The following is a 27,774-nucleotide window of genomic DNA, read 5'->3' as shown; positions in this document are numbered from 1 at the left end:
CAAAGAGAATGCTCTGGAAGGAAAGCATAAGGGAGCCCCATTTCTTCCAGAGTCCAGGACAGGCCCCACGTGGTGGCCCCCACACACCCCATTTCTACCCCTCATCTTCCCCAGAGTGACTACAGCCCCACAAGCTACAGCTCATAGCTGACCTAGCTCCTGGCTAGGGGGCCTCTGCTCTGAGAATTCCCTGGGCAGCAGGCGAGGGGGCAGTGCTCACGTGCTGCTGGCTGTAGCCCTGCAGGAGGAGCAGATGGGGCGACTCGTAGAGGGAGTAGCGCATGGCGTCCTGTTCGGGCTGCTCGGGGCCCTGGGCTGCGGCCGGGCTCAGGCTGGTCTCGCTGACAGTGCGGCGCAGCTGGGATGCAGGGGGGCTCTGGGCACCCCCAGCGACCAGGGCTGGGGTTCCCTTGGCCCGGCTCCGCTGAAGCCTCCGGGCTTGGGCATTTATCCCTGAAACAGAAGCAGCGCAGTGTAAACAGTCAAGCCCAAGGCCCCCCTCCAGCCCTTCTGAATTCAGATGTCGTGAAGCCACCCTTCCAAACGCCAGTCGCTGTTCTGTCCAGCAGCCCTGGAGGGGGCCAGACTATCCCCGCTGACCACGTCTGCACAAGGCTGGGGCACCTCGGGGCTCCCCTGAAGAGCAGGTACCCCAGCTGTCCACACCCTGAGGCCCCACAGGAGCCTGATAACACACTCCCACCCGGCCCTGCCAGCCAACTCCTCAGTCTCCCCTGGGGACGCACCTGCCGGACCACTGCCAGGGCTTCCATGTGCTGCCCCATCCCCATCCTGCTCATCCACCTGTCCCGTCCTGCCAACCAATCTGTGTGTGTGTGCAAGCATGGCGTGTGCTGTGATGAGACAAGAAACGTTCATGGATCCCCCCAGTTTATAAGGAGACAGCAGTGCACTTGCCCACATCAGCCAGCCCGCTGAGCCGCTGGACTGTCCGGGGCAGCATAGCTGCTCCATCCCGACACAAGTCAGCGCGGGCACGCACATGCACGCGCACACACACGCACATGCACACCCCGTGAGACTGCCTCACACACCCAGGCAGTGTCTTTTAAACTAATGCTGCAGCTGCTGGAGAGCCAAGAAGCCAAATGGAACCCAGAGCGCCAGTCTCTGGTCGCTTTGGCTGACCCCGGTGCTTTTTCTCTGAGCCTTCTGCCAAGTCCCCTCCTCACAGCCTCCATCTGTCCCCATCTGCAGCATCCCTTCCTACAACCATTCCTCACAAAACCAGACAAAGCCAGAGGAATGAAGCAGGCAAGCCAGAGCCAGGGCACCGCCTGTGAAGACCCACCTGCCCTTCCAGAAGGAAGCCTGCTCTTCTGCAGCCCGCAGGGACCCAGGCTGCAGGAGACCGGGCCAGTCCAGCCGCAGTGTGAAGCTGTCCACCCAGAGTGCCGCAGAGCCGACCAGACACTGGCAAGCAGGGGCAGGCAAGGGCAGGGGAAGGGGCGGGAGTGGGTGGGGGCAGGGGGAGGGGCGAGCAGGCAGAAGGGGGCAGGTGGGGAAGGGAGGGGGAGTAGGCAGGGGCTGGTGGGGGCAGGGGGACAGGAAGGGTTAGAGGAGCAGGAGTGGGGGGGAGCAGGGAGCAGGCAGAACAGGGCAGGTGGGGGGCAGGGTGTGGGAAGAACAGGGTGGGCAGGCGGGGCAGGGGGGCAGTGGAAGCCAGTCCCCAGCTACTCTCTTACAAATGGCAGACCCCAAGGCCTGTGGCATCATTGCACAACTATGAGGCCATACCGGAAAGAAGACCGATTTAAAACCAGTCCCGAAATGATGTTCTCATCCCCAGGCTTTTCCTCCGTCTAGATTGGCTGTAGGAGAGGCTGCACCTCAGAGAGACCCAGAAACCCTGGGATCCCAGGGCAGTGTCAGGGCCCAGGAAAGTTGCCCCTTTCTCTTAGATTCCCAGGGGCACCCAGACACCTCCCAGAGCAGGCCTGAGTGACTGAGGCCAGTGTCCCTGGGGGCTGCAGCCCCTCATGGGAGCTCACAGCCGACTGGACCCCTTTCTCCAAGGGAGATCCCCCTGAAGATGATCCTTCCAGCACCCAGGGAAGGGCTCTCTGACCTGGCTGTCTAAAGCAGTGGCTCTCAGCCCCACCTACACCAGAACTACCTGCAGAGTTTTAAATACTGAAGCTTGGTCTCCATAACGGGTCCTGGGGGTCTGCGTGAGTGTTGAAAGGTCAGGCCAAGGAGTGCTGGCTCAAAGCAGTCAGGAGGGAAGCTGCAGCGCATCCACAGCCTGCGAGCAGGGCACCCCACAGAGTCCAGCAGACAGACCCCACGCACACCCAGCTGGCGGCACAGGCAGGGGGACCCTTGCTCGCTCTCAGACACCTGTGCAAGGACAGCCGTGAACCAGCGCCCCCATAAGGACTGTGCATTCACAGGAGGACGAAGACGCTGCAGAGGAGCAAGGCCCAGCGTGTACCAGTGGTGGGCAGGAACTGCAGCCCGGAGGGTAATTCGTAAGGCATGAGAGCAATTGTTCACACCCCTTAAGTAGCACAGATACCCCTGTGTTCCACTCACGGTTGCACATATGTACACACAATGCTATTTTAAAACCGGTACAGAGAAGGCACACAGCAACCTCCAGCAATGGCCGTCTTTGGGGGTGGGGGAGGGCTGGGTGTATATAATGGAATGTCCTATAGCTCACAGAGTACGGGTAACATCACAGAATGCATTTTTAGATGTAACTTTATATATGTAATGTTTTTGTTTTATTTTTTAAAATTCTAATATGATAAAAACTTTAATGCCGATTATGGAAGATACCCAGGTGTCAGTTACATTACTGTTTACACTCTTCTTTAGTTCTAAAAACTTCCTTGAAGTAAAAATCACAAATGCCTCGAAGGCCTCTCACTTGTGTGACTCTGGAGCTTCCCCACAGGGCCGAGACCTGAACAGAATCGGGAGGCCTGGCCCTGCCCAGGGATTGAATTTGGCGGATCAGAGGCTCTGGTCTGAGTCAGGAGATCTGAGGGACGCCCATGAATCTATAGTTTGTAAAAGCTCCCAGAAGCTTCTGGAACACAGCACCAGGACTAGGAACCACTGCCAGGCACGCCTCCCACCCCCAAGCCAATCCCACCGGGAGAGAAAACAGAAATGCACAGAGTGCTTGGAAAACTTACTCACGCACCTACCATCAATTTGAGTTTTGGATTTCTAATTTTTCTCTAGATAAAGGTTTCTCAGTTCCTTGAAAGGTGGCAGATATGGGGCTCCCCTCTTCACTGCACTGTATCTGCCTCTGGTGAAAAAGAAGAAACACCCTAGCAGAGGACAAAAGGAGGGTCTGCGTAACTGGAACCTGGAGAGGCCTCTGCTCCCCACAAGGACACACAGGCCCACCTTGTCCTGTTCCCACCCTGAGGACACACAGGGGACCCACTTTGCTGCCCCACACTTGCTGATACACAGGGCCCCAGACCCAGAGGCACAGTGATTACTTTCCAACCTTTCAGGACAGTAGAGCTGGGAGAGATTCTGAAACAACCCTTGCTGCCTCCTAAAGGAATCACAGCTAAATCACAGGCCCTGACCTGGGATGTTGAGGGGCCACCTTGCCTGCTCCTGAACCACTGGCTTCCCACTCAGGGACTGGGGATGGGGCTCCAAATGTGCAGAAGGTGTGGCGTGGTGGAGACACGAGAACACCAACATCTGTTCACGGCACATGTGCTCAAAGGAGGAGCTCTGAGCTTCCCTTGCCTGGGCCACTGGCTCAGGCCACCTTCTCAACCCCAGGGAACAGCCTGCCTGTGTGCAGCTCGGCTGGGCAGAAGTCCACAGTGCCTTATCCCCTGGGTCAGCCACTCCTGGGCACGGCAGCCATCTGAGCAGGGGAGGCGGGGGACGGCTCTTCTACACACACCCCCTTCCCTCCACAAGAAGCTGGCACAGATGTCCCAATGCTGGTAAGGGGAAAGGACTCTGTATACCAAGCATGGCAAAATCCACTTTGGAAACAGCCGGTAACTGTCGCCTCAGCTCCTGTCATGAGCTCTGTGCTCTGCAGCTCCAGAACAGCAGTGGAAAGAAAAACACAGCTCTTTTCCTGAACGTCACTAAATTTAGGACAATAAATTCAACCTGAGGGTTTTACCTCCGGATCCTGTTTGCTCTTTTCTCCCTGGACTCTGAAGGTTTGAGACAATATATAGAACTTGGAAAAGCTTCTGTTGTTCATGTCTGCTACCTGGCGACCTGGTTATGACTGCTGACTGATGCAGCAATGAGACATTCCTGGTTTAGGGGATTTTACCAAAATTGGGGGAAATTAGACTTTTTTTTTAAGTGATCCCTAATAAAAAAAAGATACCATTTATAATAGTGTCAAGAAACATAAAAGAATCCACCAAAAGATGTGCAAGCCCAGTACACTGAAGCCTACCAAACACTGTTGGCAAAACTTCAGGAAGGGGAGAGTGCAGGTGCATGGACTGTGAAGATGCCAGTTCTCCCCAGACTAATGTATAAGCTTGAGGCAGTGCACTCCCAAGTGAAGCCTCAGCAGAGCTGTGTGTGCAAACTGATGAAACGTGTATGGTGATGCAAGGGCTAAGGTGGTCTTGGACATCCACAACAACGCCAGAACTAGAGGACCTGCAGCCGTATTGCAAGTTCCCAGAACAAAGAGGATGGCACTGCTACGAGGACAAACAGACCAGAGGAAGAGAGATGCAAGCCGGGCAAGGGCCTCACATACGCAGAGAAATGATCAGCCCTGGACCAACCGACCCTCAGTATGGGAGAAAATGGGTCAGGACTCCTCCCTCCCGCCATCCGTGAAAACTAACCCCAGACTGACTGCAGATGCAGATGTAAAAGGTAGAACATAAAGTGGGTGGGAAGAAGAAAACGGGAAGACAGCTTCATGACCACATGTATGCAAAGACTTCTCACACAGGGGTACAGGGCTAATCATAAGGGAAACTGATCATGGACGCATCCGAGCACGTTGAAGAGGTTGTTGACAGACAGTGACAAGGTCAGCTCCTTAAATGTGAGGTTTAAGCCAGAGAACCAGGGACCAGGAGCATGGTGCGGCTTGGGCTGAGGGCTCTACCTCCTGCCTCCCCAGACCAGACAGTTCCGACCAGCCCGTGGTAACTATCTACACCACCCTGGTCCACACTAGCTGTTCTGAAATTCAGCTGCTGCCGGGAGGAGCCGAGTATTGTTCCCTCCTGGTAGCATGCTGTCCACAGTGGGCACACAGTGCCAGCGCCCACTGCTCACTGCCAGCCCTGCAGCTTCTGTTCCTCCCCAGGGCCCCATGGCTAACGTCCAAGGAGCCACCAAGGGCTTCCTTCCTGCAGGTGACCCAGCAACTTGATTCCCAGGCAAAACGCAAATGTCCTGAGCTCCACAAGCGTCCTCTCCACGTGCCCCGGAGGAAATCCGTGGACACTTCTAAGGGAGCAATGTGCCCCAGCACTCTGTGGATACCTAACATCTTACTTCTTAAGCTGGGTCAGGGATACACAAATTCATCATGTTACTCTACATCCACTTTCTGTGTGCTTGAAGTTTTTCCAAGTAAAGAAGAGGAAAGCAGTGAGAGCCAGGTACAGAATGAGAGAGAGAAATGGCTCGTAAACATCTGAAGATTGATCAACCTCACAAACACCAAAGGAAAAGCAAAGTGAACAATGAGACGTGTTTCTCCTGTCAAGTTAGCAGAAAGTTTAAATGCCTGAATCGTGGGAGTGAGGATGAGGACAGATGGACATGCTCAGAAACTGCAGGGGACATAAAGTGGCACCGATCCCAGCCCAGTTTTAAAACAGCTCTTGACATGTTGCCAGCTACATCAATATTTAGCCACAGATACGTCTATATCTAAAAATGTCTCCATCCTTCCACAAAGGAATTCCACTTTTAAGTTGCTATCCTACAGAAATAACGAGAAAGGAATCAAACATTTCTGTACAAGGATGTTTATATAATCATTATTTATAGAGAAAAATGGTAAACATACTAAAAATCCAATAGGGACTGGTTAGGTACACCCATTCACTGGCATTAAAAATTATACTTACAATATGAGTAAATAAATATATTAAGTAAAAAAAGAGGACATAAACTACATAGATAGGTTGATTTAAATTATGTACAAAAAAAAAATGCAATGCTGAGAAAAGACTGGATGAAAGGCACCAACATGCTTAGAGATATTCTCCCAACAGGAAACTTTATAGGCAACTAGCCCTCTTCTTTATATTTACCCTAATTTTCCAAATTCTCAACAATGGATATGCCTTATTTTTTAAAATGGGGAGAAATTTCATTTCAAAGTACTGACAAACATTATCTCCAGGATAAAACTTCAACCTTCTAATACTAATTATACTCCTGAGAAGGGAATAACATCCCCTCTCTAGCAGGACTAACCTAATTAAGATAAGGGTAACTAAGCAGATGAAATGCTTAAGCCATTTGTTAGTCACGAATGGAAACAGAGCCTTCAGAGCCATGGCCTTGAGAACACTGCAGCATGATCAAGAATTTTCTTTAGCTGAAACCCAAGGCCACATCTGATTTCCCCAAGATGCCTAAGCCCTTTCTTGGTGGGATCACGGGAACACAAAAGCTAGCATACATGGCGAGTTCCTTGCAAACTAGCACCTAGTGAAGGGACCATTTCCATCAGCACTACCAGACAGGCATTCCCAGGATTGGCCAGAGAACTGGCTCTCTTGTCCCAGAGCTTAGTGATCTTCTGTTTTAACACCCAAGAAGAGCCTTCCCTGCCCCTGAGAGCAGGTCCCCTGCCCCAGGCTGCATCTGCGCACCCCCTCAACCCCGCAGGCCACTGAGCTCCCATGCTCAGTCCGGTTCGAAGACAGAGTTGACAAAATAGCTTTGAAAGTAGAGCAAAAAGGAAAGAGGCCCTAGGAGAAGAAAACATCAGAAAAACATATGCCCGTCCAGGAGACTCAGAACCTGCATAATAGAAGAGCCAGAAGAAATCGCCAAAGGAATAATAAAATTTTTAAGAATTGAGGAACATGAGTTTTTTATTAAAATGTCCCATTACATGTCTAATATTCCATAGAGGGTAAAAATGCAAAAAGGGTCAGAATACACAAATGAAAGTTAGAAGAAGTGGACCAAAGCCTTCAAAATTCAAGGAAAGAAAGTTATTTTCATTCTCAAGCTCTATACCCAGTTAAGCTATTACTCAAGCAATTAAAGATCTGACCATAACTCTATCTTGAGAGGACATGGACACGGCAGCTGGATGCCTTTAAAGAGGGAGGCGAAAAGAGCCGGGGTCTCATCCCCCTGGTGAGAGTTCCCTAGACAGCTCTCCAGCTTTAAAGATCAAGTAGCAGTGGGATACATTGGTTATTTTAAGATGTGGAATTAAATGCCCCAAACAGAATAGTTTATATTTGAAAGTGACTCCCTCTGGGGAGTTCCAAACTGGGAAGAGGGAAGGCCAAGTGGGAAGGGAACTGACATTTGTGGAGTCTATGTTTTGTTTTGAATTAGCAGTGGGGAAACCATTGTTTTAATGCACATATATTAATGTTGGTGAAAAGAAGTGAAAGTCTCCAAATATATATACTTTTCAAACTACTAAGTGAATGAAAGAATGAACAGGCACACTTCTGGTATATATTCCATTAAATTCTACACACACTCTTTCACACTTTAACATCTTGGGGACTGGAAAGCATGCTATATGCATGTGGGATGTTAGCCAGCATGCCATTTAAGGATCACCTGAAGAATGAACATGAGCTCTAGCTGTTGTGTGCAAACAGGCAGATTTCATGCCAATGGCTTAGAAGAAAATCCCAGAGATAATAGTGGGGCACCCTCTTGAGTACACCAGTATTTCTGAGGGCACAGAAAATTATGCTGTGTGGAATGTACACACTCATGGCTCTGAATTGAAAAGAACCAGACTTTAAGTTTATTTCACTCATAATTATCCTTTTCTGTATGTACAAAATGAATACAGATTCCAATCCATGTTTAAATAAACCTTTAAGTTTATTAGAGCTCTTTAAGTACAAAACTAAGAATCCCAATACTAAAGCACTGTGTCCTTGTATTTTTTCATTTTAGTGGTAAGTAGGTACTTGCAATCTTACAATTGATAGCCTCTTTTATTTGATGAAATACAGAACCTACAGGGATATATACTGCAAAATTATTCTTAGTGATACCAAAATATATATAGTACCCTATCCACACTGTGGAATATTCCATGATCCCTAAAATGAATGAATTAGAACCATAATAAGATGATATGGGAAAATTTCAAAAGGAGTTTGGTAACAAAGGATGCAGAAAATGGAGTATGTGACCCCATTTTTTTAAAAAAGACACACTTTTGACAAAAGCACATGCATGTATATACTTAAGTAGATCTGTACAGGATTATCTACACACAGAAAAACCACAGCAGGTCACTGTGTTGGGCAGAATTCTGAGATGCCCCCCATAATCTCTGCCCCTGGGATATTCCCATGGTTATGCTCATGGGCCAAGAAGATTTTGTAGATATGATTAAGGTTCCTGACCAGTTGATCTTGAGATACGGAGGTTACCCAGTGGGCCCAACCTAATCACATGAGTGTCATCAAAGCAGTGTTTTCTCCAACTGGCCACAGAAATGAAGTCAGGGAGATGAAGTGTGAGAAGGGATTGCCCGGGGGTGCTCTCCACTGCTGAGCTGGGAGCGGCTGCAGGGCAAGGAGCTAACAGCAGCTCTGGCAGCTGAGAGTGGCCCCTGGCCAACAGCTCGCAGAAAAAAAAGGAAAAGAAGAAAGATAAATGAGGGAGACATCAGTCCTACAGTCTCAAGAAAGTGAATCCTGCCAACAACCCTGAGCTCTCCAGAAAGGACCACGGCCCTGGATCACAGCCAAGTGAGACCCCCCTGGAGGGCCCAGCACCCGGTGCTCAGACATCCACCTGTGGGAATGTGGGCAGGAAAGATGCTGCTGCCAGGGCTTAGAAGGATGTGAGGAGCACTCCCTCCATTGCCTTAGAGGACGCCAACACTGCCAGGAACAGCACAGCGGGAATCTAGACCCTAAGCAAGCCGAGGAAGTTTGGGGTGCGCTCCTGGAAAAGGGCAGAGGTTGGGCAGGGAGAGCCCGCTGTGCGGTGACCCTGAGCACACAGCCACAGAGCTTTCCCACAGAGTAATGAGGGGGATCTCTCCATGCTCCTCTCATTAAACAGAATGCGTCCAGGATTGGAGGACTATGAAAATTCTCAGCCTTGCCTTGTGACAAGCAATGTCAGGAGGCAGGACGGGCGCCCTGCCCATTTGTGGGACAGCATGGTGCAAGGACAGGCTGAAGGTGTCCTGCCCCACACACAGTCAGGGTGCCCTGACACACCAAAGGCCCTTTCGGGGGCTGAGGGTGCACCTCCCAGGCTCCCTCGCCAGGCCAGGGCTCCAGGACGCTGCAGAGCACAGAGTGGGGGCTGCCCTGGGAGGTGCCTGTGCATAGCCCCTGTCCAGTGGGGCAAGTCCCCTCCAGTCCTGAGAGAGAAAGTTTGGAGTGCTCGTTTCCAGCCTCCAGGTTCCTGAGAAAATCCCACCAGCAGAAATAGCGCCAGCTTAGAGGAAAGGAGGCCATGACAGGAAGCAGGCTGAAGACAACCCACTGCACACATCACCGGCTTTCAGGAAAAGGAAGGGAGCTCTGGGCCAAGACAGGCCAGCAGACCACCCCGGGCCTTAACATTTAACCAGGGAACTCCAGCTGCAGTCTGCCTGCTGGATTTCCAAGCTGTCTTGGACTAGCAACTCCTTCTCACCATCCATTCCCCTTTTCAACCCAGAACGCCTGTTATCCTATGCCTGTCCCACAGCCTATTCTGGGCTGGGAGCCTCCGGGGCCACAGGTCCGCATGTGGAAGGGTCTTTTATTATTATTATCAAGGTATCACTGATATACACTCTTACGAAGGTTTCACATGAAAAACATTATGGCTACTACATTCACCCATATTATCAAGTCCCCTGCATACCATATTGAAGTTACTGTCCATCAGCGTAGTAGGATGCCAGAGTCACTACTTGTCTTTTCTGTGCTACACTGTCTTCCCTGTGACCCCCTACACCATGTGCACCAATCATAATACCCCTCAATCCCCTTCTCCCTCCCTCCTCCCCTGCCCTCCCCCACCCCTCCCCTTTGGTAACCCCTAGTCCTTTCTTAGAGTTTGTGATTCTACTGCTGTTTTGTTCCTTCAGTTTTTCCTTTGTTCTTATACTCCACAGATGAGTGAAATCATTTGGTACTTGTCTTTCTCCACCTGGCTTATTTCACTGAGCATAATACCCTCTAGCTCCATCCATGTTGTTGTGAATGGTAAGATTTGTTTTCTTCTTATGGCTGAATAATATTCCACTGTGTATCTGTACCACATCTTCTTTATCCATTCATCTACTGATGGACACTTAGGTTGCTTCCATTTCTAGGCTATTGTAAATAGTGCTGCAATAAACATAGGGGTGCATATGTCTTTTTGAATCTGAGATTTTGTTTCCTTTGGGTAAATTCCTAGGAGTGGAATTCTTGGGTCAAATGGTATTTCTATTTTTAGTTTTTGAGGAACCTCCATACTGCTTTGCACAATGGTTGAACTGATTTACATTCCCCCCAGCAGTGTAGGAGGGCTCCCCTTTCTCCACATCACCAGCCTTGGTTGTTCACAGGTGGAAGAGTCTTAATGATTATACCAGAGCTTCCTCCACACCTGATTTACATTATTAAGGATGGGATTTGGAGCTTGAGCTGATGCTATAGTGGTTTGAGACTGTGGGGAACCTGGGGGTGGTGAGTGCATTCCACATGGGGTGCAGATGGGGCCACTGGGGGCCAAAGGGCAGAGTATGGCAGCCAGCATTCTACAACCCCTTGACTGGCCACCTCCCCTGAGTGGGGAGGCACCGGGAATGAGTGAACACACTCCCACGCTTTGTTATATGGTACCAGAGTGTTCCCAGGCGTAATTAATCTTACTAATCTGTTCACTTTGGGTTTATCACCAGGGAGATTAGCCAGGTGGGCCTAACCTAAAACACGACCTTTTAAAAGTGGAGAGGAAGGCAAAGATTCAAAGAACAAGGGAGAGCTGGTGGGGAACTGCCGCCAGTAGGTGTGGGCCCACGAGGGACAGGGCTGGGAGCCGCCGCAGGAAAGCAGCCAGCAGGGGAATGGGAGCCCGAATCCTACAACCACAGGCCCTGAATTCTGCCAACAGTAAGAATGGGCCGAACTGGACTCTTCCCAGAGCCTCCCACCAGCTCGGCCCAGCTGACAGCCTGGTTTCAGCCCGTGACACACTGCGGTTCCAGCCACGCGGTGCTGGACTTCCAATCTGCAGAACTGTGAGTCACTTAAGCTGCTAAGTTTGCACTCATTTGTCATATAGCAGTAGAAAACTAACACAGGCACATGTAAGGCTATTTGATTAGAAGAAGTCAGAATGGCAAAGGCCCTGGTGTGGGGAGAGAATCCCATGATAAAAAAAGTTTACACCACATGAACTCACTTATGTGAAGTTAAATATGTGTGTTTTGTTTGTTAGCATCAAGAGGGGTGTTTGTTCACTAAAATACAATGGTCTAATCAGAACTAGGTAGTTGACTTTGGACAACATTCTCACTGGAAACAACTGTAGCTGGTGACAGGGGTGCGGAAACAGCAGAGGAAGGAATTGTCGGGCCCCAATCAGAGACACAGGACCAGAGGGCGGAGTGCGTGGGGCCCCTTTAGTCCTGCAGACATGTGCCAGTTCCAGGGAATGAGAACAGTGGTGTTGACAGAAATTGAAATCCTGGGATCCCCCCACATTGGTGCGTCTAAAGGAGACCCTCCCCATGTTGAGATGAGAACACAGAAGAGACAGGGAGCTCCACATAACCTCCCACCCCACCCCTGGGCGCTGTGGGAAGAGTTGCCTTGGCACTAATCAAAATGGGGAGGGGGAAAGAAAAAACAAAGGAGGCCTTTAAAAGCCGTGTTCCAATTTACAGGACCTGGGGGGGTCCAGAAACCTCAAGCCTTGGTTTCAGTTTGAAGGCCCTGAATTTTTCAAGTGTGCCCCTGTGAGCAGGCTGAGCTGCCCGGGGCATGTGGCACCCTGAGGGAGAACCGGCTTTGCCAGCCTCTGATTAAACCCAAAACGGGGCTGAGGATGAGAATGGAGGCACTATCGTAACTGCCCAAGACCTGGAGCAACCAAAGTATCCATCGAGCAGCACGGATGGAGCAGGACAGTCACATGGTGTGACGTGACCCAGGGGTGCGAAGGAGCCTCACAAACATGGCGAGGGGAGGCACAGAAGATGCACACTGACGATCTGGCTCGTGTGAAGTTCAAATCTGGGCAACACTGAGCTATACTGTTTAGGTACAAACACCTGCAGAGGGAGGGGGACGACGCACTATGATCACGGTGGCAGAGCGCCGCTCACCGCAGGCTGGAGGCAGGGCTGTGGGCGGCCAGCGCTCGGCCCAGCGCAGGCTGCTCTGCTGTTTGCTTTATACTCTTTGTTAGACTCTTCATATGCTTTATATGTAAAAGGGGAAATGGTTCATGGTGCTGTAATGGAGCAGGGTTCCGGGTGACCCTTCTTCTCTTTACTTTATTGGATTCTTCAAGATGAACATGTACTATTTACATAACTAGGAGAGAGGGCGCCGGAGTTGGGTAACACACCACACTGCGGGGGGTGGGCCTCTCCCCACTGGACTCATCCCACCTGCACCGCCACCCACTCTGGCCTGGGTCCCATGCCCGTGAGTTACAGCGCCTCCTTGTCAGCCAAACACCATGAAAAAGTTGTCTATACACATGCCTGACTCTTTTCTCCTACTCACCCTTCGGTGTAACTGTGAAACATTCAGGATCCAGACAGGCATGAAGAACAAAGTCATGAACATGAGTGTGCCCACTACCCAGCCTGAAAAACAAGGAAAACTACAGCTCTCCACAAGCATCCTCTCTACCGTTCAGAAGTAACAGCTACACAGACTTGGCAGCATGATTCCTGGGTGCTGTTTACATTTTACCATATATGAAAGATGGCTAAATATTGTATATACCCGTATTCAGTATCTCTGAAAAATATTTTGCAATTTTTTAACAACTCGGCTGACATAGCATCCTATAGCTCGCACCCTTGTCCGCTTGCTCGCAACTGCTGATGGCATCCACCCTTTTGCTCTGTGCCCATCCAGGGCGTGCCTTGTCTGCTGCACGGAAGCCCACTGCCCCCTCTGCAGTGCAGCTATGTGCCCCCACTTCTCCTAGGTGGCCCCTGAGGACCCCATCCTGGCATCCTTGCCCTTTCCCAGGCTCCTCCCATGGTGAATAGTGCCTGTTTAATAGCAGGTGTGGCTTCCGTGGTTAGGTCACGAGGACCCTAGCTTGGGCCTTGCTCTGATCTCGTGTTCTGGGTTATGCCAGCACCGTGTTGTGAGGACACTGCACCCTGGCATCTAGGTGGATAGGAGTGGGGGGCCCCAGCCCCAGCCAGCATTAAAAACGTTAAATCACCTTACCATTGCAGAGATTCATCGACCTTGGTCATGATGATTTCACATGCATTTCTAGGTTTGGTTTGGTTTTTATATCCACATTTGTAAGTGAACTTGGCTGATAATTTTTATCATACTTCCCTTCTCTCATTCCGATGTAATGGTTACATTCATCTCATAAAATGTTTCTTCTTTTTCTCTTTGCTAGAGTAGTCTGATGTACAATGTTGGAATAACCTTCTCCTTTGAATATTAGGAAGAATTGGCCTGTACAACCTTCAGGTCTTACATTTTTTGTGATTTTGCTTTGTTTTGTTTTGGTTTTATTTGGGTGTATTTTCAAACCACTTATGCAATTTATTTCAAAGGTTGTGTGTCTATTCAAGTTTCCTATTTTTTTTTCTTGAGTGAGTTTTGGTAGGTTATCTTTTTAACTAGGAGCTTATCCATGTCATCTGAGCTTTCAAATTTGTTGGCATAAGCTATCTATAATAAGAGCCTTTTAAAAAGCCTCTACTGTGTTTGCACTATATCCTCTTTTGAGTCCCTAGGATTGCTCTTTGATACCATCCTTATTTTTCCTCATCAGTCTTCCCAGTTTTGACTATCAGTCTTTCCAAAGAACCTACTTACTCTTCATTCTATTGGTGCTCTGTACTGCATTTTTTTCTACTCATTGCTCTTTATTACTTCCTTCTCTCATTAGATTTATTTATTCTTCTTTTTAACTAATTACGCAGGCAGGCAGCTCATCAATTCTCAGTCTTTGCTGTTTTCTAGTACAAGCATTCCAGGCTGTGACCCTCCTTTTAAAACCCTTGTTAGGGGCACCACTTAAGTTGCATGTTCACTACTGCTCAGTTGTGATTCACATTAGAGGGTCTGTTTTGATCCTAGAGTTATTTGGAACAGTCTGAACTTCTAAATATGAGTCTGGGTAAAAGACTCTCATTGCCTTTCAGCACCCATTCTCTTCTGCCTAATAGCATAATGGGGGGAATGATGGGGTAATCAAAACATTTCCAGTCTCCCTTGCAGATAGGCCAGCCAGCATATGTCTAACTTTCAGTCACAGAAAGATGAGGGAATGTTACTGCTTAAACTTCTAGGAGAGCTCCAGGGAAGGAGGGCACAGTCTGCAGGAATACCTCTGCCCTTGCCCCTCTTCCTTCCTTCTTCTGGCCTTAAATGCAGATGTGACAGCAACGGCCTGGCAATCATCCTGCACCTCGAGGATGGTGGGGCTGATAGGAGCAGCCTGGGTCCCTGGAGAGCAGGAAAGCCACCCAGCCAGCCAGCCCTGAACTAACTTAAACCTCCATGATGTGAAAGAAAATAAACCTATGTTGTGCTTAGCTATTATTATCTGGCCAAATGCAATTCCTAACTGATGAAGAGGTTTTTAAGACATCACTTTGGTATTGATATTTTATTATAAAACTTCACACATATGAAAGTATTTATAACTTAGATTAATAATAAAATGAATTATTCATCCATTCATCTACCACCTCCCCTGAAGAAAAGTGGAACCTTTCTGGTCTCGCTGAGTCCCAAAAGCCATCTCCTCACCCCCCACTGCTCACCCCACCAATGGGGGCCGCTGTTCTGGATTCCATGTTTCACATTCCCTTATTTTCCATTTATAGTTATGTTACACATTTTTGTAACCCTAAATTATAGAGGTCTACTTGGCTTGTGTTTAAACCTTTATATAAATTGTATCATGTTGTGTACTTTTCTTCAATGTCCTCTTTTCCTCAGCATTATGAGATACAGCTTCACTGATGTGTGTAGTTATGGTTCACTGAATCTCATGGCTCTGTACTGTTTATTGCATGAACACACCACGGTCTGTCTATGCAGCCCCCGTTTATGGCGCATGGGCTGCTCTGAGCTCTAGGATGTTGCAAATGCTGCTGCAAACACTCCCAAGCTCTCCTCCTGGTGACCCAAGAGACCAAGCTCTCTAGGAGAGTGCCTCCTGACTTTTCTGACACCTTGGCATATATAGAAAAGTATGGCATTTACAGGGCACGCTGCAGGTAAACTAGGTGGTGTAGAATTCTGGACATGGCTGCAGAGGTAGCCCACAGAGCAGGCACCTTGAGGGGTAAGGGGACCAGAGAGAGGAAGCACACAGGTGCCCCACAGCATGGTGGCAGAGCCCTGCAAATAGAATAAATGGAACATGGTGCGGTCAGGCCTACTGGACTAGAAAAGATCAGTCTCCCAAAGGGATCTGAACTATTTGCACTCACAGGCACTGAGTCAGAGTTCCACTGCTCCTCAGTCTCCCCAAATCTGGATGTTGTTAGACTTCACTTCTGTAAACTCTCCCTGTGGCTTTATTTCAGGTTTTCCTTCCTCCTAGCAAAGCTGAGCACCTGTGTTTACAGCTACACTAGTCCCTCTTCTGTGCAATGCCTATGTACTTCTTTAGCCATTTTTTATTGGGTTGTTTGGTATTTTTACAGATTTTGGGGGGCATCTTTAATATATCACAGAAAGAAATCACTCATCAGTTTTCCGTATTATAAAACTGTCTCCCTACTATAGCCTGCTTTTCACTGTTTGTTATTTGATACAGTGAAGAGATTCTGTTCTCAACCGCTTTCCTTATGGTCTGAGCTTTGTTGTCTGGAGGAAATGCTCTATGCTAGCTGTTACTGATTTCTAACCTATGATTCTGTAGTCAGAGGACATGTTCTGTGAAGCAGATACTTTGAAATATTTTGAGTATGGATTTCTGACCTAGCATGAGGTTAACTTCTGTACATGCCCAGTGCTTGAGAATTTTCCAGTTGTTGGCTGGAGGGTTCTGTAATGTCCAATAGATCAGGGATGATAAACAGCAGCTGGAGGGATGGTTGACAAATCCAGTCCTGGCCATCTGTTTACATATTGTCTAGGGCAGCTTTCACTCCACAAAGGCAGAGCTAAGTAGTTGAGACAGAGACCATATGGGCTTCATAAAGCTGAAAATATTTACTAAGTGGCCCTTTATAGAAAAAGTTTGCCAAGCACTGTGGTGTTCAAAACTGTTTACCTTCATTTCTGTGTCTGCTTGACGTCAATTAATGGAAGAGCTGTTTTAAAATCTTCTATGACATTTTTGGCAATTTCTGTTAATCTTTGCTCATTATTTTATGTTGAGAGTCATTAAGTGAAAATAAGTCTTAAATTGCTCCATTTTCCTGTTACCTTCCTTCTCCTATCATTAAAGCAGTGGTCCCTTTTGTCCCTAGTAATTATTTGTTTGAAATCTGTTGGGATGGTATCATCACCCCAACATTCTTTTTGTTACAGCCCATATTTTTCCATACTTTTATGTCTTACATTTTGGGTGTGTCTCTCCTAAATAAAATAGCCTACAGCTGCACTGTTTTTCCATGGAATCTGACAATCTCTGTCTTTCAGTCAGGAAGTTTGGTCCACTTATTATATATAGTGACAGATGTATTTGGTTTCGTCTTAGATGTTATGTTTATTTTCTATGCCCCCTCCTTCCTGCCTTCCTTTGGATTAAAAATTTTTAACTTCAGTTTTTACCTTTTTTGAAGTTTTAACATATTCATATATATGTTCCCCTAACTTCATAACATGAATTTGACTTAATAAAGCCAAAAATTTCATGTGTATTTACCTCCTCCAGAACAATGCAAGAACATGTGACCTCTTACCATTACATTTAAACCCCTGTGCTTGCTTCTTCGCTGTTTTTATTGTTTTTCATGGAGAAATACATCATCTGTTTTCAAAATAGCACTTGAAAAATACAAGTAGTACAGGTACTGTAAGACAAAGCAAACTCCAGTCATGAGACACTTACATACATCATATGAAAAAAATAGTCTGATATTCAGGTAATGAAAACTAGAAAGTTCCCACTTTTCAGCTTGGTCAAACAAGGATAGTTACATGACACATTTAATCAACCAATTTTCCAAATGTGTAAACAAAATGACAAGACTAAATTTGCCTGACAATTTCAACCTGACACTACAGCTATTGGAAACACACAGGCGTCGTGCACACTTCACCTGATTTACTGCTGCGGTGGTGGCGACCACGGGACAAAGAAGTGAGAGACAGGAACACCATGGACCAGACATCAGAAAGTGGGGGTGGAAAGGGAGCCTCAATTACTGCATAGCCTAAACGGAAGAGACCATATTTCAACTTTGGAGAACTAATCTAGGATAGGAAAAGGGTTTAAGAAATTGTAGTTTAGCATGAAAAATGTGCACATGGTAGCAAGGAAACACGACTCGGGGAGGGGAAGAACCAGAACCAGGCTGACTGAAAACCTGTCATTTGTTTCATAAACATGGATGTCCTACTGTTTAATTATGAATGGCCTTTTTTTAATTTAAAGAAAGGTATTCTTTAATCTTTTCTAGGATAAAACAAGAGTAGAAAGCTGACCAATGTCAAGTGCTTGCAAGAAATTATTTTTTATTTGTACATGCAAAATTTATTGGTGAATTTTAGTAAGTCATTTAAAAAAATTGGTTTAAAATGCTTGGAGAAAATGCCTTTTTGCTTATGTGTTTAAACTGGAAATTTACTATGAGCAGATATTCTTTGAGTAGACGTAGACATTAAATGTCTATTCAGATGGTTAACATTTCACTCATTATTTTCAGTTAAGTTTTACTAAAATATTAGCCATAGAACCAAAATCTAGTGTTTCACGCCATGTGGCCACAGGATTGTTGTTTCACATCATGGTTAGGAAAATACTAGCATTCTGAGGTTTTTAATGAAACAACATACAAGCCTACCTTGTGCATAAAAGCAAAGAGAAAGGGAGAAGGCAAAAGGCTCTTTTTTTTTTAGGATAAGTGTGATTAAGGACAAAAGAATATGGAGTTTTGTTGGCTCCAAGACAATATTTGCTGTTTGGTGATCATATACACTCTAAATTAAAAACAATTCCACCGATAAAACCAGTGTATTTCTTAGTTGTGTCCATCAAAATGAAAAATACCCTAATTCCTGTTTCAATGCCAAATATATACCGTAAGAGTTGACATTTCATTTTAAAGGGCTACAGCTACCCGCCAGGGACTGAGCTAGATACACTTTATGTCTTTTCTGAAGTATAGTACACTGCACAATGACATCCAGTCTGGAAATTAATAATGAAGAAGACTCTTCAGGAAAAAATCTCATCAAGCTGAAAAAGCTAAACTTAGTTCTACTTCCTAATAAAAATATACATAAAGTGCATCATCAGTATCAGGCATTCTGAGACCAGTTTGTATTGTAAGTTTTCCCCAACAGTGCATGAAACAAATCCAGTCCAGATGTCAATCATGGACACAAATAGAGCTGGAGGGTTTTTTTTCTTTTTCTCTCTTTAAGGGCAACAGTCCTTTGAAATAGTTAATATAACTGCTGTTGACACATCACTAATCTGACACACTAATAATAGTACTTCTAGCTTCACATACCAACCTGGACTTCTGATAGAGATTAGCCAGGTAAAGGAAGTGAGCCGAACAAGCTTACATCTATTTTGCGTCATTTCAAGTTTGGTACCCTTCATTCTCCTCCTCTAGCATTTGAAGACAACAGGTTGAGTTGGCAGCCATTGTTTATGGACCTGCTTTTACCAGTCTGTCAGGAATAGGATTTGCAGAGCTGGGATAGCAGAAACGTCTGCACGGGATGTTTTCTGTGAGGCCAACAAGGAAGCCGCCATATGAACAGTTGGAGTTGTACTCATCTGTTTGAGATATTCCTCTTCTGCTTGGTTCCGTTGGTCCTTTCTTGTTTGTGAGGTGCGAATACCCTCTAGACTCCCACCACAGGGTTAGCTATGTTCGCTGCTGTGCTCCCTGAAGGCCTTGAAGGATGGTTTACCAGACACGATGAAGAAACAACTCTGGAGACCATGGGCTTCAGTGGAGGAGAAAGGGCTGGTTGTGAGGAAATCTGAGTAACGCTTTCACTCGATGCACCCCCCGAGCTTTCACTAGGGCTCACTTCTTGCAAAGAAACTTCAGTAACCTGTATGCTGGTCACAGATGCTGCCATTACTGCTGAGACAGGGCTGTTTCTGCCCTGAGAACTGCCAGTCTTTAGGCCGGTCTTCATAGAGCTAGTAGATGATGGCATAGATGTGCTGATTTCACTGTCCACAGACAAGTCAAGGTTGCTGTCATTCAGAGCTGTCAATGTGACACCATCTGTTGAATGCAGTTTCTTTCTCTGAAGCACATGATTAGCTAGTAGTTGATGAAGTTCCTTTCTTCTTATATGCATTGCAGCAATTTTCATATCCATCTCAAACATCTTATTATTTATTGCTTGCCTATAAATCATATCTGTGAAAGACTGAATATCACAGGTGAGATCAATACTAAGAACATCCAAGTCTTCAGGCATTTGTAATACTAACCCAATCACCCACATCGTACGAAATTCCTCCTTGTCAAGGTTTTCTTTAGGTGCTGGAAATGACTGAGGGTTCACATGAGCCAATGTAATAAACTCGTTCTTCTCCAAGCTTCCAACCAGGAACCGGATCTTTGACTCCACCAGGCCCACCCACTCTAGGTGTTGTTTTTCCGTTGGTGCACTTGCTAGAAGTACAATATAATGCTTGTACTTCTGAAAGAAGCTTGGAGCTTCAAAAAGCTTGGACCACTCCGCCTTACTCAGCAAAATGTCATGTGTGATAGCAAGCCCTTGCTTAAACTCCTCAATCATTACCATCCATGTTGAAACAGATACATTGTATGTGGAGTTCTGCTGTGGGTATGCTGGTGTAATTATAGGCATAAGATGGTACCTATCACTGGGATTTACTCTTGGGTCCCACACAGGCAAGTTAAGATTCCGTTCTTCAGGCTCTTTCAGCAGCACTGGATTTGGCCATTCCCATTCAGAAAACACCAAGAAAAACTTATGTACTAGAGTTAATGCTTTTGCATTTGGATAAAGCTGGCAAATCCTTGCTACTAGCATTGCCCAAGAAACACCTCCAAGGAAACCTAATATATTGGAATAGATATTGCGGCATTTGGCCCACAACTTGATGGCTCTCAGGGTTAACCTGAAGTTGTCAATGTTTGGTACTAGATGTAAAATTTCATCAGTTACACGGCAACCGTTAAGGCTTCTTATGCATCTAATATCTAAATTTTGAAGCAGACTGTCATCTCTTAAATCCAAATCTTCTGGAATAGTTTGCAGTGCTAATCTTGCAAATAAAATATCAATCTCTATTCCATCAAAACACAGTTTGATAACTGGTACAAATGCCTCCTCAACAGCCCTTAAGTCTTTTACTTCTCCATGCAGTTTCAATTTATCATAGAAGGAGGTGAAAAAATCGCTTCTATCAACATGTCTTGGTGCAACGCACAACGCATCAATATCGGCACCTTTCGTATGTACTCCTAATCTGTAAGAACCAAATGTAAAGATTTTCCCTCCAACGTTTTCAATTACAGCTTGTGGAAGACTCTTGCTTTCACTGATTTCTCGTATCCATTCCTTTACCAGATTATTTAATTTTTGCAAAATTAAAATCCTGCGCTGTAGTTCCTCTTCCTCTTCAAAAACCCCGAAGGGCTTCAGGGTTTCAATTAATTTCTGGGTGAGTACGCAGTCAGTCTCCTTGGGGGCAGCTAAACTGATGGGAGAGGGAATGCCGTGGTGCTTGGGCGGCGGCGGGGTCCACTGTGAGGCGGGGGCTGTCTCTGGAAACGGCATCATGTCTAGCGCCGGCCCCGCCACGCCACGTCCCCCGCCACCGCGACCTCCGCGGCGGCTGCCCAGCTCATGATCTGCTGAGGCAGGAGGGGCGGGGCTCCTACCAGCCCAAGTCCAACCCGCTCCCACTCCGCTCACACTGCTTCGGGCGCCTCTCCGCTGTCCCCTCGGCCCCAACATGGCGCCTGGGTGCGACGGTCTAGAACAGCCACGCACGGCACGCACGCCAGAGTGCCTGCGTGCCGCAACGGGCGCCTCACGGGAGTTGTAGTTTCAGGGTCCGCGGGCTTCAGGCGGGGGTGCATGTTGGGGCGCACCCAGGTTTGGGGCCTCATTGGTACTGCTGTCTGCGTTCACCCAGGCCTGCCACCGAGTCCCTGCTGTTCCCTCGTATGCCTCAGGCCCACTTCCTCTCCGGGGCGTCTCGTCGGCCTTCGCGCCAGCACGCACCCTTGGTCGACGCCCTCGCGGACGGGGCGGCGGGTGAGAGCGGCTCCTGCAGCGTCCCCACCTCGGGGTCTGGATGACAGTTTTGCCGGGGCTGCCCCTCCGGCTCCCGCGCGCTGACTTCTGCTCCCCGAGCTTCCCGTGAGTCGTCTGCCGTCAGGCTGACCTGCAGCTCACCTGTCGCATCTTTGTGGCAGCTGCGAAAATCGGCCCCTAGTGCCAGGAAGTACCGCCCCGGGATGTCAAGGGGTGAACTCGTTCCTCTTACGCAGGGCACGCTTGGTAGGAAGATTCTCAGGCACGTCCTTGGCGTGTCCTCCCTACCATTCTCTTATTTTCTTCATGTAGGCATATGATAGACCGTCTCATTCTGTTCTCCATGCCTCGTGACTCATATTTCTTGCTGGGTGAAGCCAGCTCTACCTGTCAGTTCTCTGTAATCCTCTCTAAAGTTGTAGTCTGCTGCGTAAGCCATCACTGAAGTATCCATTTAAAAACACATTTCTCTTACTGGAAACATTATCTTGTTCTTTTCCAAAATTTCCCAGCCGTTTTGGATGATATTCTGTTCTTTTCTGTTTTCTTTCTACCTTTTATTTCATCAAACATCTTAAATATACTTAATATTATATAACTAATGGTTCCACTTCCTAATGTTTTTGAGAGTCTGATGCTATAGCTGTCTTGTAATTTTGGATTGTGAGCTTATCTTTGGCAAGGCTTGGGATACCTGTGTGGATGTACTGGCCAAGGCAATTTGCTTTGCTTCTGTCAGCTGTCCTCATACACCATCAAATTATGTACACTGTACTTTGGTTTCTTTTCTAAGGATTAGTCAGATCACCTAAGTAGTATAATTTTGAACCCCAAACACATGTGAGATGAAGAGTGGTTTTCAATTCTAGGGAAGAATATTAAGCTTTCCCCACCCAGAGCTCAGGTTTAGAAAGATAACTGTCATCTCTTATTACCAGGCAGAAGATTCTTCCTGTCCCATCTTTACATTCAATATCTTACCCTTAAAAGTTCCAGCTGTATTTGGGGGTCTCAGTTCCACTCCCAACCTCTGAAGATCCCAAGGTCTATGTCTCTTTTTGCACAGCTATTAAACTTAAGTTTCTGGGTTACAAAGGCTGGCAAATGCCTCTGAGGCAATTACAGCTTCAGAATCAGCTATGATTCTTACGGTTTAGTGTACCTCTTTGTTTTTTTCATTCCTAGGCATTTACTTTATTTTTCTTGGGTATAACTATGCATTTAAAAAGGAAATTTGTTAGATTTCATCTAGCACTTCCAGGTACTTTACATAAAAAGCTTTTTCCAGGATAATTAATTTTAAAATTCCAAGATAAATAATATTGCCAGAAATATAACTACCTATTTTTCAGTCCATTTCAATATGTTTTGCATATTAACATTCCAGCAAAACAGCTATCAGTAAGGTCTTTGGTGACCTCCAACTTGCTGAATCCAGTGGAGCCTATGGTCTGCATCTCTTTTGACCCATAAGAGCTGTGTCTTGGCCTCCATGGCAGCACAGCCTTTGTGTTCTCTTGTACACCTCTGGCCTCCCCTCAGCCTAACTTGCTGACTCCTCCTCCATTATTTAGCCTTTAAGTTGGCATTCTTCCACTTTCCATGTTAAGCCCTCATTTTCCTCATCATGTACATTCACCACCTAGGTAATCTATCCCTTTTCATGGCTTTAAATATCACCTGTTTACAGGTTACGTTTTTATAATAGATTCTCTTCTGAACACCAAAACCCTGGGAGCCATTCTTGACACCTCACTCTTTTTCACCCTCAACATCCAGTTCATTTACAAATATTGTTGATTCTACCTACAGAATATATTTGGGATTTTCCACTTCTCTCTACCTATTCCCTCATAAATCTAGTCCAAACTACTATCACCTCTCACCTAGACTCCTACAATCCCCTAATGAATCTCCTATTACTGATCTTTTCAAAGTATTTTCTACCTAATAGCCAAAGTGGTCTTTCAACCCCTTCAGCCTCACATTAAATGTAGTCTACAGTCTACATACCTAACAGCCCAGGCTGGTCTCCCCCTGCCCCCTTCTCTGGCCTCTCATCCATCACCTTCCCCTGCTCCTGCCAGGGGCCTTGCTCAGGGCCTTGCATGTGCTTCATTTTCTCTTGCCCCGGGTCTGCACACCGTGCTATCTCCTCTGCCTACAAAGCTCTTCCCGCCCCCCAATCCACTACTCTTCTCCTGGTTAGTGTTGTGTCATTTTTGAGACTGGCTGAAATTTCATCCCTCCAGAGGGAACTTCCCTGGTCTCTGTGCTAAATTAGCACAAGTATTCTTTCATAGCACATCAGTTTGTAATTGTTTTCCAAGGAATTGTTTATTTCCCACTAGACTCTTAGCTCCATGAGACTGTGAACTATTTGTTTTGTCAGCTGCTGTATGTCCAACACACAGTCAAGTACCTAACGTAGTATAGCACTCAACAGACACTTGCTGAAAAATGAACACAAAAAAGAAGATTATTTCTCCTTTGAGTCACTGGCTAAGCAATATCCAAAAGACCCATTTCTTCAGTTTTGATAAGGTAGAGGGGCAGTTTCAAATCTATACACTGTGACCTTTGGAAAATCATTTCATGACTCAATTCACAGCAATCAATCCAGTTGCCTGCAGAGATTCTAGGGCCACATGACTCTAGTGACCCATGACATTGAGGCATTTGTTGATTTGAAGATGTTTCCAGGGAGATTTTCATGGGTCGGAGGCTCATAATCAGAGCCTAAGGACGTGGAAGGCCCACACAAGAAAGTACACCATTGTCACGGTAACCTTTCTGGAGCAGCTATTGTCTGGCAGTGCTTACTGGGACATGAAGCAGACATAGCTATATTCCAGAAATTCCATTCCCGGGAGAATACTCCCAGAGAACTCTGCACAGGCCCTCAAGGGGATTACTGTGCCACTGTTTGTGGGAGGAAGAAGCTGGATTTAACCTGCGCATCCCTGGTTAGGGGAATGGATGATGTGGTGTATGTAAAAGTATGCGTCAGTCAAAAGCAGTGAACTGGGTTCACATCAGCAGCATGAGTAGATCTTAACCTTGATTATCCAGTGTCCTTGGTTGAATAGGAAGTTTAAACTGTTTTATTGTCAAATCCATCTACCTTTTCCCATTATAATTTGTGCCTTTTAAGCCTTCTTTATGAAATCTTTCATTTGGCTCTATAATTTTACCTTTGCTATGTAGGTCTTTAATGCCTTTGGAGTAAGGATCCAACTTTATTTTTCTCCATATAGCAGAAGCCAATTTCCCCAACCTGGTTACAAAATCCTTTCCCCACAACTTGTGATTCACCCTACATGGCACTAAATCCCCATCGGGTCAGTCAACACAGGTTTGCCTCTGCCCTCTCTATTCTGTTCTTCCATCTAGTTAAGTGTTCCTGTCCCCAAACCATATGCACCAACTACCAGGGCTTTATAAAGATCTCAGAACTAAAAAGGCCAGTCCCCCCACCCCTGCTTGTCTCACTCACACCTATCCTGAGAGCAGGGCCCTTACACAAGGACAGGCTTGGTCCGTGCAAGGACAGCAGAGGAGGTGCGCTCTGGCTGCGTTTCCTCTTTTCACCCTGTATGTACCTGAACAGGTGTTCAGGACCTTTCAAACCCTTGGGAAACATTTCTGCCACTTTAACTTTCAGAAGAAAAAGACACTTGGCTAGCATTCCCCAGCATGTCTACATGAGTGTGCTTTCTAAACCCATGAGAGACACTACTCCGTGTGATTTAAATATATCCCCCCAAATCTTTCAACCAGCATTGTAAATCACTATTGGGAACCAACAGATATCAACATGGTTTAAATGTAAATAATAACATTGTTGTTAATATGTGATTACTTCTTGGAAATGCTTCAGATGGTTGACAGGACAAAGTGGGGATCTCTAGTTCCATTTATCCAAATTCACAATTTGCTTTTATGTCTCCCAGTTTCAGGAAAACTTTGAAAAGTTTGATCCCCTTTACTGCAGCTTGGTACAGCACAAAAGACATCAAGAAACAGGTCAGTTTGGTGCACTAGTAGACAGCAAGTGCTGGCTAATGAAAATTTTTAAATATATTTCTAGAATTTTAAAATCAATTTCAGTAAAACTGTAAAGAAGTTTTAGAAAATATGAGTTAAGTGTTATTTAGTTTATAAAATCACTAGTTATTCATGACAGCCAATAAACATCTACTCCCGCATGTCAGGTATCCCAATTTGGGACCAAATGCCAAGGAACATGGGGAATTGGGAACTTGAGCTCACAGAAGCTGTGGGTTGAGAATTCTGGTGTTCTGGTTCAGCCCCTCAACCTGACACCTCATGCCTGTGACAGTTCTCCCAGTGCCCAGACACCCCAAGGGCCCTGGGTCCCCGGGGGCACATGTGACCTTCACTGGGCACACTCCTCCTCTGCAGTGTCCATCCTGGCCATGCCTGTGCTGATTCCTCTTGGGTTTTATGTCTTTCAAACAGTTTGCCCTAGTTATGAGCTCCCCAGCACTTTCTGCATTGAGCATTGAGCATCTATCTGCCTTCGGGCCCCTTATCTAATGGCCAGCAGTCTGGACCGCTCCTGGATTCTTACGGCAAGCAGGGTGGCCCCCTCAATGAAGCCATCAGCAAGGCTGAGGCTGGAAAATCCCGTCTAAATACAGTCTTTCATCCTGGAAACACAAATAAACCTTTCTCTCTAGCTCTTCCCCAGCCGCTGACAAAAACCACAAGGCCCACTGTCACCCCTCCCCTAAGTGAGCATAACTGATTACTGTCTCCACCTCAGTGACAGGACCCAGAGGCCTTGCCATGTTCACAGGTCCTGAACATTGGCCTCAGGCAAAATGCAAGTTATGAGCTGCTCTGCAGCCCCACCCACACCCGCCACCTCTCTCCCAGAACTGACACACAATATTTTGATACTCTGGAAATCAGGGGGAAGTTGGCAGTTGTGAAAAGGAAATATTTATGGAAAACAAAACCCAAAAGTGCCTGAGTGCATTACTATGGGTGTGTGACAATGGCCCAAATGGTAAAGGAGAACCAAGCGGATTTTGAAGCTTGGGGAAGCCTGGTACCCCACCCCACCCCCCACAGCTTGCTTCTATTGGGGCTCCCAGCTAATCTTCAGGAGAAGGCCTGCAGTGAGCTCCCAGCACCCATCTCCCATCCCAGCACCTCTTCAGCACCAGAGAGCCTCGATGGTGCACGCTGTGGGCTGTAGCTAAAGGCTGACTCTGTGACCAGTACAACAGTGAGCCCAGTTCTCTGCCAGCCAGGCCTAGAGCCTTACTGTGGCAGCCCTCACCTGGATAAGGAAACCCACTGGGGCAGTGGAGTCTGGAAAGGCCAGCATTCATGCATACGCACAAGTGCACGCACATGTAAACCCAGACGGTAGTCCCCTCCTTCCCCACTTTTACCGCATGAGGCAGACTGTGGGCTCACCGGGGAGGAGGGCAGCCTCTCCTGCCATCTGGAGAAAGAAGGCAGAGCACCCAGGGCCCATCACAGGCTCTGCAGGGGTGCATACCACCCCAGACGCTGGGGTGCCCACCCTGGGGCACCCACCTCTGCAGGCATTTGCTTCCCAGCACCAAATGCCACCACGCGGCCTCACAGCAACAGCCCAGCACTGTGTGGACAGCATCCTGGGGGCTCACCCCAGACTGGCCACCCAGGAAGTGAAGAGCCCCCTTGCCCAGGGGCGTGTAAGGCAGGGACATGACCACAGGTGTTGGGATCACAGGGGTGACAACCTCCCCTTGCCCTGCAGGGCAGATGGCGAGTTCCAGCTTCTCTCTCATTTCCAACTGAGTGCAACACACACCAACTGTGAAGCTGAACTCTCCCTCAGTCCCCACCTGCCTCCACATCATAGCCACTTTGAGTCACTCCATTGTTCCCACTGTTGAGGATGGTGGGGGGACACTGGGCTGCCTTTACTGCCACCAAGCAGCTCTCAGGAAGCAGGGACAGAATCAAGGCTCAGCTCCCT

At 47.1% G+C, this 27,774-nt stretch overlaps 2 protein-coding genes across 13 annotated transcripts in view; both read right to left on the bottom strand.

Annotated features, from left to right (window-relative positions):
* Positions 1-27,774, bottom strand: part of LOC118936110 (monocyte to macrophage differentiation factor 2) — a 107,496-nt gene that overhangs the window by 23,208 nt on the left and 56,514 nt on the right. For all 12 annotated transcript variants that reach the window (XM_036932916.2, XM_036932917.2, XM_036932920.2 and 9 more), the window contains one exon: positions 221-453. In XM_036932916.2, coding sequence (XP_036788811.2) covers positions 221-453 — 233 coding nt within the window. The remainder of the gene's footprint in view (positions 1-220; positions 454-27,774) is intronic.
* Positions 17,265-22,026, bottom strand: PAPOLB (poly(A) polymerase beta). The gene is given in 2 exon segments (XM_036932928.2): positions 17,265-19,417; positions 19,419-22,026. Coding segments are annotated over 2 exon segments (2,082 nt in total). The 5' UTR covers positions 21,471-22,026; the 3' UTR covers positions 17,265-19,387.

The sequence above is a fragment of the Manis pentadactyla genome, chromosome 10 (assembly GCF_030020395.1).
Source record: "Manis pentadactyla isolate mManPen7 chromosome 10, mManPen7.hap1, whole genome shotgun sequence".
NCBI classification, from domain to species: domain Eukaryota; kingdom Metazoa; phylum Chordata; class Mammalia; order Pholidota; family Manidae; genus Manis; species Manis pentadactyla.
The sequence above is the reverse complement of the archived record's forward strand: the minus strand, read 5'-3'. Positions and strand labels throughout refer to the sequence as shown.